The 12,787-nt window shown below is 38.6% G+C and overlaps 2 protein-coding genes across 2 annotated transcripts; both read right to left on the minus strand.

Moving 5' to 3' along the window:
• Positions 1-2,414: 2,414 nt before the first annotated feature.
• On the minus strand, positions 2,415-5,859 carry LOC133709879 (serine/threonine receptor-like kinase NFP). The gene is made up of 2 exons (XM_062135818.1): positions 4,693-5,859; positions 2,415-3,304 (listed from the first exon to the last, which is right to left on the minus strand). Exons 1-2 carry the CDS (start codon positions 5,827-5,829, stop codon positions 2,570-2,572), a joined length of 1,872 nt encoding a protein of 623 aa, XP_061991802.1. The 5' UTR covers positions 5,830-5,859; the 3' UTR covers positions 2,415-2,569.
• Positions 5,860-7,941: 2,082 nt separating this feature from the next.
• Positions 7,942-11,441, minus strand: LOC133713106 (photosynthetic NDH subunit of subcomplex B 5, chloroplastic). Its single transcript, XM_062139228.1, has 5 exons — positions 11,151-11,441; positions 11,001-11,061; positions 8,712-8,774; positions 8,564-8,622; positions 7,942-8,425 (listed from the first exon to the last, which is right to left on the minus strand). The coding sequence occupies exons 1-5, from the start codon at positions 11,400-11,402 to the stop codon at positions 8,192-8,194; spliced, it is 669 nt and encodes a 222-aa protein (XP_061995212.1). The 5' UTR covers positions 11,403-11,441; the 3' UTR covers positions 7,942-8,191.
• Between the last annotated feature and the right edge of the window lie 1,346 nt (positions 11,442-12,787).

The following is a 12,787-nucleotide window of genomic DNA, read 5'->3' on the forward strand; positions in this document are numbered from 1 at the left end:
CTACTTTGATACATAGAGACAGACCATCTATATTCGAACTAATCGCTCACTTATTAAAAGTGAGCCTATAAACTATGGAAAATAGAGAGACATAGTAAATAGGCTCCTACCACAACCAACTATATCTTGTCTTTGCCCTTCAAGCTAGGGCTTGGGGGTATACCCGAGTACAGAACTGTTAGGACCGCATCAGCAGAGACCTTCTTTGTCTTTGGGGTTTTATTTTTGGACCCCAAAGGCCTTCCTCTCTTCTTTTGTGTCCCTGGTAGTGCAAGCACTGGCTGTGGCCACATGCCCTCAGCCGGCACCAACGTTCCTCCAGGAGTTTCCACAAGGCCCAGTGACTTGGCACTAAATTTAGAGGAGAATTCAGGCAACTTTATCTTTTTTGCAGAAGCAACCGGACTAGTTTTACCTTCAAGTAAGTCAGACATCAAAAATTTCAGTTTTTTTTGGGAAGGAAAAGATCTACCTCGCTTAGCTTGGCCCCCAGCATCAACTAGCACAATAGCAAGGGAGTCTTCTGCACTTGTCACCCTTGATTCAGCATGCCTGATGATCACTGGCCTACGAGGCTTGCTAGACTCAGCACCACCAAACAAGGAACGCCCCACCGAGGGCAGAATGGGAGTAGTGATGCCTTGAAACTGGAATGCACCCTCCTTGAACTGAGGACCATGGAATCCCAGAAACGGCTGAGGGAGCTCGAGCTTACGAGCTACAGGTTGTCCAACAGGCTTGATACCATTTGGCAAAGTATCCGGATTGCATGGACCATTCTCATGGAAGATACGAGCACATATATCACACTTGCCTACTAGATTTTCAAACCGAAAGTGTACCTCTCGCTCAATCCCTAGACCAAACTTTAGGGTTTTTTCCAGAAAAAAAGGCTTGAAAATTGAGTGGGAGACACGAACCCGAATCTCCCCCAGAGCATCAAACAACTTTCCATCGAGTTCCAAGTACTTACCGGCAACCGAGGCTACATTGGCAATAGTTTTCCGTTGTTCATATGCCGGTGGCATATTGGTTATGCGGACCCAGAAGAATAGGTCGTGCATTTGTACCGATGGCAGCGGAGCAATACCATCATATGGCTGCATCACGACCAGAGCCCGGTTAAAACTCCACGGCCCTCCCATCATCACTTTCCGGCTATCACGGCGGAGGTCGAAAGAGAACAAGAACCGATCTGGGGCTCTTTGCTGCACGGTAAAGCCTTGGTTCAGTACCCAAACACGCCTAAAAATGGCGCCTCAAGTCCATGGCCGTAGTCGGTTTCGAAATGAGTGGCCTTGCAAGGAGATAGGACTGAGAGGTACGCAAGCGCGCCTCCCTCTGACATAGCAGAGATGTCAACCACATCATTGCTTGCAATGGCAAGCGACGTAGCAAAGCTTCTTGTGACAGAGTCAATATTAGACATTGTAGGCAGGGAGGTCGACTGAATTCCAGTAGCCTTGGTTGCAAAGAAGCCGACACAGAGGTCGGAGATAGGTGCTAGGGTTTCTAGGTTGTGCGGCGTGAGAGCCTTTAGGGTTTTAATCTTCACGATTAATGATTCACAAAAATAACAACAATATATCATTAGTTATTTTGGTCTCATCATCCTCTTTTCAACGTCAATTTGGTGAAGGTAGACCATCACATTAATGTGCACTTTAAGTCCTCTCTTAAAAATTTCTTCAATGATTCTAATATCTCAATGAACTGTACATTTTCACATTGTGATTTCTTTGTAAGGCTTGTAGTCCAAATTCTAGCAATATGTTTCATATCAGCAAGGTTTTCCTAAAAAATATAACTCCTATCATAAGCGGGTGAATTCTAAAATTAAGCATTGTACAGAGGTTCTCCACTAAATTAGGTGGCAAAAGTCCCCTTACTTTCAAGATGGTTCTTGTCTTATATAAACTCTAAGACAGTCCTTTCCGGAATTTTTTTTTTTTTTTTTGGAAGTTCGTCTAGTAATGTTCTAGATCATTAATCATAAGACAAACAAATGAGAAAGTAGTTGTTGATAGAGTATATACCTTAAGGCTGACCTGATTTCATTTTGAGGACCTAACCTCAAAGCTAATGAAATAAAAATGAGAAAAATTCAGCTACCGTCTCCAAACTATTCTGATAAGGCCAATTTGATACGTGAACTCTCAAAAGTATCAATATAATACCTAAAGACTTATATTGACATCAACATGATACTTCCGTCCAAAATCAATGACGGCTCCGTCTATTTGCTGACGTGGCAAGCATGTGGTAAAGAAAGTTTTTTAGAAATATTTTAGAAAATTTTAATTAATTTTAGGTTCCTGATTGTAGAGTAGTTAATTAATTTTAGAAATATTTATGTACGAGAAAAGACTCAAAAAATAGTACTATAACTTTTCTCTATCTTATATACAGGTACATAATGATAATATTCTCAAACTTTTATTGCTCACTTTATTCTTGTACATCGCCTCAACTAGTAAAACCAAATAGTCCCTTGGTCTCATATCCTGTGCAAGAATTTGATTTTTTGTCTTCCCTTCATCTGAATCAAATAGAAAATGAGAACCTAAACTTACCGTGCTCTTACTGGGGGAGCTGATGATCCATCGTCTGAGATATCGAAAAACAATTCATCGCTCTTACACAAGGCATAAACAATGTCCACCATACTTGGCCTTTTAGAAGGATCTTTATGCAAACAGGCAATGGCAACAGTCGCAACATTCACTATGCTCTCCATTGAGCATGACTCAAGGAAAAGCTCCTTGTCCACCCACTGCTTTAGTTTCTCTGCCTTCTGTTCCTCACTTCCCTCCAAAATCCTACCGGCGCTAGCCCACAGAATATTTCCAGCTTCATCAATGGCCTCCTTCCCTGAAAGAAGCTCTAGCAAAACTACCCCAAAGGAGAACACATCCATTTTTGTTGACACCACCCCATCAGTTAGATACTCGGGGGCAATATAACCTTGAGTTCCAACAATGTGCATTGTTATGGCATTGCAACCAGACTTTGCAAGCCCGAAATTGGCTATTTTGGCTCTCATGTTGGAGTCCAAGAGAATATTACTGCTCTTTATGTCTTTGTGCACGACCCTTGGCCTAGTGTGCTCATGAATATATTGCAGACCATTTGCGACATCAGCAGCAATATGCAGCCTTGTCTTCCAACTTAACTTTTCATTCGGGTTTTCATGCAGCCATGAATAGAGAGAGCCATTTTCGACATACTCATAAACTAGATAGCAATTTGCATCCTCTGGGTCTATGCAGAAGCCTTCTAGCTTCACCAAATTGCCATGGTTTACCTGCAAAATTTGAAAGTCAATCTTTGATCAATTATATAGTTCAAAGTATGGCAAAAAATAAACCTTCCGAATCTTAGGAAAAGTAAACCTTCTGAAAGTCCCTGAACTTCTATCTACCAACCAAATAGTATTATGAAAAAATTAAAATAATGAGGTAACCTAACCTATTATTTATAGATATAAAACAACTAATAAAACATGAAACATGAAACATGAAAAAGTATTCCCAACTAATCAAATAAGAAACAAATCCTAAGGGCACACTTGGAGTTGATATACATGGCTTTGTTTTTTCTACCAAAAATTTAAAGTCCTCGTGTCCAATTAACACAATTTCTAACTCAGTTTTGAAGTCTTTTAGATTATGACTTCATTTTATCTGGAAAGCTCATCACGTCTGTCAAACTCGATCTCCTCGGAATTTTAGAATTATGTCATCTATAGAGGACTTTTGCTAATCCAACCTAGTAAGGCATAAGTTCTGAGCGTTTATTTATTGAAATCAACCTAGTAAGGCATATCCCTTTGTTTGAGCATATCCAATGAAATGGACCCAAATTGTGACACCGACGGCACACATTTTCTTCACATTGTTTTTTCTCCACCAGACCTAATCACTATTATAAAGCTTGCAACGAAACAAGATACAATTTAAAACTTCAAAAACGTAATAAGCAGACAGGAAACATCTTATATTAGCAATAAAGATGAACCAATTTAATAATGAGGTTTCTTAACGGGATCCTTATGACTTTTGGAATTCTAATGATTCCTTCACTACATGTTCCTAGTAGCAATCCAAAACATGCTTACGAACATGAAATGCATTGATCACTAAAAAAAAGAACCTCTACACAACGTCATTTTTTGGTTAAATCTAAAGAGAAAAATCATTCGAATGATCTGATATCAACTACAGTTTCATCTGTACATATGATACCTATTTTCTACTTTGGCACTAGCTTTCTAGCTTTTTATATGCCAAATGACAATTGATACTCTCAGTGAGCAAGTCTCTTGGAAGAATTGTTCAACTGGATTACCTAATACAACTACAAATCCATTGCTTATATTAAGTTTATATCCAAAGCTACACTGCTTCATGCTTTCATGTAATCCTTAATCTTGAAACACAGTTGTTTTTATTATAAGCACAATATCAACATAAGAAACAGAAGAAAAAGATCCTATATTTACTAACTCAACATTAAACTATGAGACTTTGCTATATGGGATGATGAAATGATAATAGATGAGTTAAAACTTCATGCAACAGAAACTAATATCAAATTTCAATGTAACCATGTGAAGCTATACAGATAGGCCAAAAGCAAAACTTTTACCATATAGACAGAAGTTAAAGAAACAAAATGAAAAGACAAGAGTACCTTCTGTAAGATCTTGAGCTCCTCACAGGCGTTCCACTTCATCTTCTTGATGGCATAGACCTCCCCATTAATATTTCCTTTGTAAACAGACCCTTCAATCAAGCAATTCTCTCCAAACCCATTAGTAGCTTCTCTGAGTTCTTCTATACCAAACACTCTGTACTTGTCCAAGCAATCTGAAACATCAGCCATCAAACTCACTTCCATTTCCTTCGCCCTCTTATCTCCCTTCTCATTCTTATATAGATTCAGATTCCTCTCTTCATCTCCTCTTATACCTCTCCTCTTCTTCACCAACCCACCTCCAAAAATCAAAACTCCCACAGCCAAGATCAGCAAAAACCCAGTAATCCCCAACCCAACTGCCAACCCTGTAATCACTCCTTTCCTCTCAGTCTTATTTGAAGGAGGTGAAGGAACAACAGTAGGTTGTGATAGCTCAGGAAGCTGAGTCACTGGAATGAAAATGGTATCAAAAGGCTGAGTATTATTGCCATTAACTTCAACTATAGAGTCTGTTTGGACCCCAAACCTTGAAGCAACTGTAGACAAGTTATCAGAAGGTTGGAACACATAGGAGACTAGATAACTGACGTTGTTTTGCGACTGGGTTTTGGTGGGGCACTTGCAAAAGATTGGGAAATATGCAGTTACCCCAATTGTAAGGTTGGTGGCTACAAGAGTAGGGTTCACAAGCTCCACAGATTGGTAGGTTGTGAGGTTTAGGAAGCTGTAGGTGGAGACTCGGTAAAATGTGTCATCTTTATTGATTGTGTATGAGAGATTGGCATAGGAGATGGTCATGCTGGTGTTGACTGAGTTGCAGGAACAAGATAGAGGAACAAACAGGGGTTGGTCTTGGATCAGAGGTGAAGTTGGGGAAGAGATGTTGCTGGGTTTGGAGATCATGAGGCGGCTAACTGAGAAGAGGTCAGCTATGGAGGCCAGGTCAAGAAAGTTAGGAGCCGTGGCTCTGTAATAGGCATAGGCTTGGCATGGATTGGTGGTGGTCTCATTGATTGAGCAGGTATAGCCTTCAGTTGATGGCTCTTGAGCTTGTGAAAGGTGAAGAAGGAGATGGAAGCATAGGAAGAACAGGAAAAGAGAAGAGACACACTTGGGTTTGGAGCTTCTCATTTTCTAATGCCTGTAGTTGTGACAGATCTACCTGCGTATCAGCGTATGTTTTGATGTATATATATGGCTCTAATGTAATAATTTGAAGCCCTTTTGTCAACATTGGTGTCAAAGATGCTTTCTTATTTAATTCTACTGCATTATCAATCCACTTGTTGTCCCGTCTCATAAATTTTCAAACCTGTAAAATTTTCTGGTCAAGGTCCAATGTGGCCAGTGTAGCCGTCACTCCACTATCCTCTGCACTAATTTATCAGGCTTTGGAATTCCAAGGGATATAATAAGACTGGATCGTTTGATCAGAACATCAGAGGCTTCTAATCTTTTGAAAATCTTTTACCGAAACATAAAAGCCAGAAAAATGAGTGCAAATGTACTGATGAGGTGTGTGGAAATCACTTTCCGAACTCTCTTTACTTTTGGGCCGCGTTTGGTTCGCGGAAAGGAAAGGAAAGGAAATCAATTCCTTGCTCTTTCCATAGGCATGAGAAATTACAATTTCCAGCAATTTTCTTTTCCAATGTTTGGAAAGACTAGGAATGTAGCACATTTTAGTTTTCATTGCAGGGGTAGTGCAAAAATCATACAAACAATAAGTATAGTTAGTTATATTAGCAAATAATGATTTTGAGCAGGGACAATTTAGTTATATAACTTTGCAAGTGGGTGGGGTCGGGGGGGGAACTAGTTTCCTCCTCTTTTTCCTTTCATTTGGGAATCAATTTCCCTTCCTGGGCCATCCTAAACCCTAATCAGTTTCCTAAGGTGGGTGGGGGGAACTAGTTTCCTCCTCTTTTTCCTTTCCTTTAGGAATCAATTTCCCTTCCTGGGCCATCCCAAACGCAGGAAAATACAGGAAATGAAAGACTTTCATTTCCCAATGCCCAGATTCTGTGAAACAAACATGGCCTTGAAGCTAAGTAAATCCAAAGTGCTTGTACATTGATGTCACTTGTGGCATCAAATTTGCAGCTAAGATTTGGATGGAAGGACCAAGACTTGGTCAATAGCTCTTATCTAACTTGTGCAAAGGAGAATACTGTTGGCCATATTTTCAAGCACGCTACGCACTTTAGCAGACAAAGATTGACTTACATGACATACAAAGACTCAGAGATAACAATTGTGAACACAGATATAATGACATGAAAGTCTAAGTATCTGCAAGAAATGTGGCTTTGTAGGCTTGTAGACTTGTAGCTAAACCTAGCTGAAAAAAGTTGCAATACCTGTGAGAGCTCATACATATCATCTGATCATGACTTCATTGGTATTAATGTTGACACTAGATTCCAAATTTACGTTAGCGTATGAAAGAGGTTAGCCACATCAGTCTTTTTCATAGAGGGAACAGAGGACACAAGATTCAAATGTTCCAGTAACATTTGACATTGCTATGAAGTGCGACTATGCTTGATTTCAGATGATATTCATGGTACAAACAGTCTTGGAAAGAAAAACCAACGCCAACAATACTAGTCTATTTTCAGTATTTGGTCTATAATCTAGAACAACTCTAAAGCCCAACTGCTACAGATCTGTGATCTAGTCTATGAGAACAGAAAAGGCCAAAAAGCGACATGGATTCATCATGGATTACAGAGTTTCTGGTGTTAAACAGCTGGATTTGCTAATACTAAATGCAGATTTCATAATATAAAATAGGAAGCAAACAACCCATAATTGATTGGTCCTAGAATGTTGTTGTTTCATACAAAGTTGATATTGGACTAACAATCATCAAGTCACATTGGACGTTCAAATTCCACATGTCAAAATGCAAGAAAGGAAAAGTGCCCTCTTGGGAGCTGCATATGAATTGTGGATAAGACAGACAGACAGACACTTCATAAATTGGAGTTCATATTCTAAACAGACATACCCCTGTTTATGTCTAGTCTTCAGCATAATATATGTGTACATAATACCAGTTACAAGAGACTTGAGAGTAGCCTGCAGCATGATGTGATTTTTTAGTTTTCATTACTAGAATATTTCCCAACGTATCAGCAGAGCTCAAACATCCCTTTTTCTTTTTTCAATTTTTGGTCAGGGAACTTGAATATTCTTAATCTCAACTAACAGATTGCTTCTGTACGTTGGGAGAGAAACTGACAGATAAGTGCTGCATATTTTATTGAATTTGTACACCAATAACATCATAAATGAAATTCATATATGTACTCTCTCTTTCTTGGAGATTTACAAATTACAATTACTAAACCTGATATATAAACAAAACATAAGACAATGCAGAAAGAAAGGAGAATTTGGACAATACTAAAAGAGGCCTAAAATATAGTTATACCTTTTATGCTCAAGTTGTTAAAGATTCCGATTATGGTGTGCTGTGTTGCATCATTTATCTCTTTGTTATATCATCCTTCGCCTTCACAGTGAAATCCCATAGGTCCCCATATTTCTCATTGAAATCCCAGATATCCATGGTATTGTAATCAGCTATCAACTTGTCACGAGATCCCCTCTCCATATTGTATATCTGAGGTTCAAAGTTGTGGGGTTGATCTGGCTTATCCATCTCAATAATACAAAATACAATCGTAAATAGACCCGCTCCAATGAACAAGTACTCCCCCTGAAAGACAAAGAAAGAGAAATTAGATATTGATTTCCTTAAAATGATAAACAAGACCATAATGCTTATGCTCAAACAAAGAAACATCTTAATTGACAGTCTAATTAATCCTTCATATACGTCTGAAATTTGCATTACCGGAGCATGAAAATACATTGCGGCAGCAACTGCAGGGGGAAAAAGCCATGATATTAAACCTGCCAAAAGAATCAAACCAGATGATGATCAATAACTGTCTTATAGGTCAATTACTAAATTATCAAAGTTCTTTGGTACGCATTTATACCCTGAAAACCTGTAGGGGGTCCTACTGCTTCAACATCTTCTGCTATTGATCCCCAGAAGGTTCCTGAATCACAGAGATTCCAGCAATAAATCAAGATTATTGAATTGTACAATTTAGTATTCAATTTCTTTAGCAATCTATGAGCTGAATCAGATACAAAAAGGCCAAATCTCAAGAACACCAAACTCATAGCTCTATTTGGACTCCTTATAATGGTGTTACTCCACTGCAGCATTGTCAGTTGCATCCCCTATTAACTGGCTGTACCAGGGGGGATACTGCAACTTTGATTTCCATGCTTTCAAAAAAAGCACTTTTGTTTTTTTGAGTAACAGAACTTTCATTAAAAGTAAAGAGTCCACTACAGAAAAATTGTAGAAGCACCTATAAGAGGTCTGCTTCAGAAAACCAAAAACAAAGACATTAAGTAAAAGAATAGAGAAAAAGAAAGATTCCTGAACTCAGCTGAAGTAGATGCCCATGAAGAAACCTAAAAACAGACCCTTTCCCAGAAGAGATCAACCATCTCAACCCATATATTAGCCATATAGCACATATTCTCAGGACCACACCTTTTTTTTTCTTTTCCTCCAAGGAAATTTAAACCTCAGACAAAGTAATTCATTATATAAAACAGTGTTATCCCACTTATTTGACATAAGACACCAATGGGGAGACAGGTAACAATGAAAGGCTGCCTTCCGTGAACCATATCTCAAGATTGAGCTTCAATGAGAAATTATCCAGGCTAACAATCATAGGTTGGTAGGGTGGTGGGGGTGGGGGAAGGTACTTTTCTTCCTTATTATATGTAGTTATCCACGAGGTACTTCGTAAAAATTTCAACAGAAAAAACTTCAAAAGATTCCAGCAACCAAATTCTCGTATCTAGCTTATCTGGAACTATTAGAACAGGTCAAATATGGCAGCAATGCAGTGAGCCCCATCCCATTTAGATTTCTTTGGAACCTAAAATGGCAACTCAAAGGAAAAGAAGAAACACCACTCCTCCAAGACCTCAGTCTGTCTCCACTGCCTAGTGCCTACCCGAAAATGAGAGCAAGAAACAAAATGGGTTGTACTCCAGCTATTTGATTCAGTCTGTACTTACTCCTACTTACAGCACACCAGAGAGATATGTTCTTTGATTGGAATCTCGCAGCCATTCCCCTAGAATAGTTTCATTTCTCCTCACCAGATTACCCACCTCTAGCTGTGCTATTTAATTAGCTTGCACCACCACATCCCACCTTACAATATGATTATTTTTACCTTCTGCTACCCACTCCCACATAAATTCACTTTACTCCTTCCAGTCTTCTTGTGACACCATAAGGAATCTTAAAATGGGCGAGATAATGGTGTATCATAGTATCAATCACCCTCAATAAGCTATTCAGGTCATCTTCTATCCCCAAGAGAAAAAATAGAGCATCAGCTGCAAATTGCAAATGACTGATTTCCCTGAAATAAGAAATGTCTAACCTGTTTGTCCCTTGACTTAGTCTGAAAACGTACCAATCCAAATAGACATGCTTTACAAAGCCCTGTTCTTTCTTTTTCTCCACCTCCTGCACACCTCATTGGCTACTAGAGATGCATCTAGAATTTGTCTCGCCCTCACAAAATCTTCTCAATCTTGAGAAGCTTTTTGTGCAATATTAACCAAATTAACTGGTCTTATATCACTACCTGAACAGCGACTACCCTTTACTGAAAAAGATGAATATATGTCCACTAGTGACTAATGACACATTTACTATCCCATTTCTTTAAAGCTCTTCAAGCACCTTGAGAAAATCACCTCCAATCCCAACAATGATGATACACAGCCAATGAAAACCATCAACACGTGAAAAGTTTGTCCTTGCTAAACTCAACATTTCTTGTTTCCTCCTCCTCACAAGGTCTTCCTAACCAACAAGCCCTCTTCTCCCTAAACTGGCTCCAAAGCCAACCCTTCAAATCTTGGTCTCACCACTCCTCCACTGGTAAAACCAAGATTATATGCATTCTGAGTGTCCTATATAGTCTATATCATATCTAAATGCAAATTAAACGTTTTCTAATCACAATGCTATTAGAATCCCATCTTCCATTACTTCATTTGCAAAAGTAACCTACACTCGTAACAATTTTTGCTAACTTTTCATCTCTAGGTTCCATTTCCTCCTCATCTATTATTTGGTGATTAAAATTTGACTAAAAAAAAAAATTATATTAATTCTTTAGAATTGCTAAATAACAGTAACTATGATCCTACAATAAAATTGCACTAAATGGAAGTACCTGTCTCCTCTCCTTCATGGTAAGTATGGTGGTCATCATAGTCTCCATACTTAAAATCCTCCTGAAATAAACCACACACAACCACCAATCACAATAAATTCACTCACAAAATTCCATCAAAAAAGAAAAGATAATTTATTTGATACGTACCGCGGAGATACTGTTAGTTTCCCAACGGTTAGTGGCGTCTTCATTGAGGTCAGGCTCGATCTCTGCGAACCCAGCAGCGTTCAACCGTGTGAAACTTCTCTTAGACAAGTTTACGAGCAATGATGATTTGGAGGGGCTGTGAATGTGAGCAGAGGAAACGTTAAGCCTAGTTTGCGATAGCTTAGAGCTGAGTTTGGGGAGTGCTGCTGGTTTGGGAGAGACAACTGCAAGTGGCGAGGAGCAGACTGCCATTTTTCTGGTTTATCTTCGGTTTGAGCCGTTGTGTGAGGCTCAAATGCGCGCTTCATTTCATGCAACTGTATCGGAGGGTGTTATAATCACCCGCAGTGTGTATCGATTTGGAGAAGGCCCGGTTGTAATTCGACACGTATTTGAAAGAATTACAGAGAATAACATTAGAGAAAATGAAAAGATAAAAGAAGAATATTAAGGAGGGACTAGAATTTAAGCAGAAACTACATAAATGGTCACTGAATTTTCAATTTTGAACCATTTGACACTTTGGTCACTCATTTTTCAATAATATAATTTCAGTCACTCAACTTAGATACTGTATTTCACTTTAATCATTCCATCAATTTTGTCCATTAAAGACTCGTAGATGTTCACTATTGAGATGATATTTTGGTCAAGATGATACGAAAATAATTTTTTTAGCTCTTTATTTTATCTCTCTCGACCATGCTCATATTCAACTTTTTCAAGATACTCATAATCTTGATCAAGCTTTAAACTCGACCATGCTCGACCGAAAATAGAAATTAATAAACAGATTTTGTTTATTGTATGAATGAACTAAAATACCCTTAAGTTTAATAGTGTATGATGGTATATTCGACGGTAATGACTAAAGTGAATTGCAAAATTCAATATAAGTGACTAATATGATATATTTGAGAAGTCAGTGACCAAAGTGTAAAATGAGTTATAATTCAGTGACAATTTGTATATTTCTCCCTAGAGTTTATTCATTTAATGATCTAAAATAAAGTTTTTTTTTTTTTTTTGTGTGTGTGAAAGGAATGACGACCATATGTATTAAATAAAACTAAGATGTACATGGTGCAATGCAAAAGCATCGAAAGAAAAGCAATGAAACATAGATGCACAAGTGCATTTAAAATGAAAAGTAACTGGGATTTGACTAAATATCGATACGCGTTGAACTGCAATGCATATGTCATTTGAGCAGCGTAAATGTAATAATAACTGTAACCGTAACCGGTGATATGATCACCTAGAAGAGGTGATTCGCCCACCGAGCAACCGAGGGTGTCAGAAAATCGAACTTTAGCTGACAAACTTTCAAGAACTAGAACCAATACCAAAACAAAATGAGTAGTTGACTCGGATCCAAGATCTGGACTAAGGGTCATCATTTGGTCATTCAGCCCTAAACCAGCCCAGCCTAAAGGGCCGAAGCCCGACTTGGCCCTTGCATTAGGGCGGGCCGGCGCGACCCTTTTTCAAATAGGGTAGGATATGAGCCATGCAAATGAAACCCGGCTCGGCCGTATGAGCCCGTTAGGGCCAAGCTCGACCCGGCCCACTAAGCCCTAATAATTTTATATATTTTTTATTTTTTAAATATGTTTCTCTTTTTTCTATAACATATA

The sequence above is a fragment of the Rosa rugosa genome, chromosome 5 (assembly GCF_958449725.1).
Source record: "Rosa rugosa chromosome 5, drRosRugo1.1, whole genome shotgun sequence".
Taxonomy (NCBI): Eukaryota; Viridiplantae; Streptophyta; class Magnoliopsida; order Rosales; family Rosaceae; genus Rosa; species Rosa rugosa.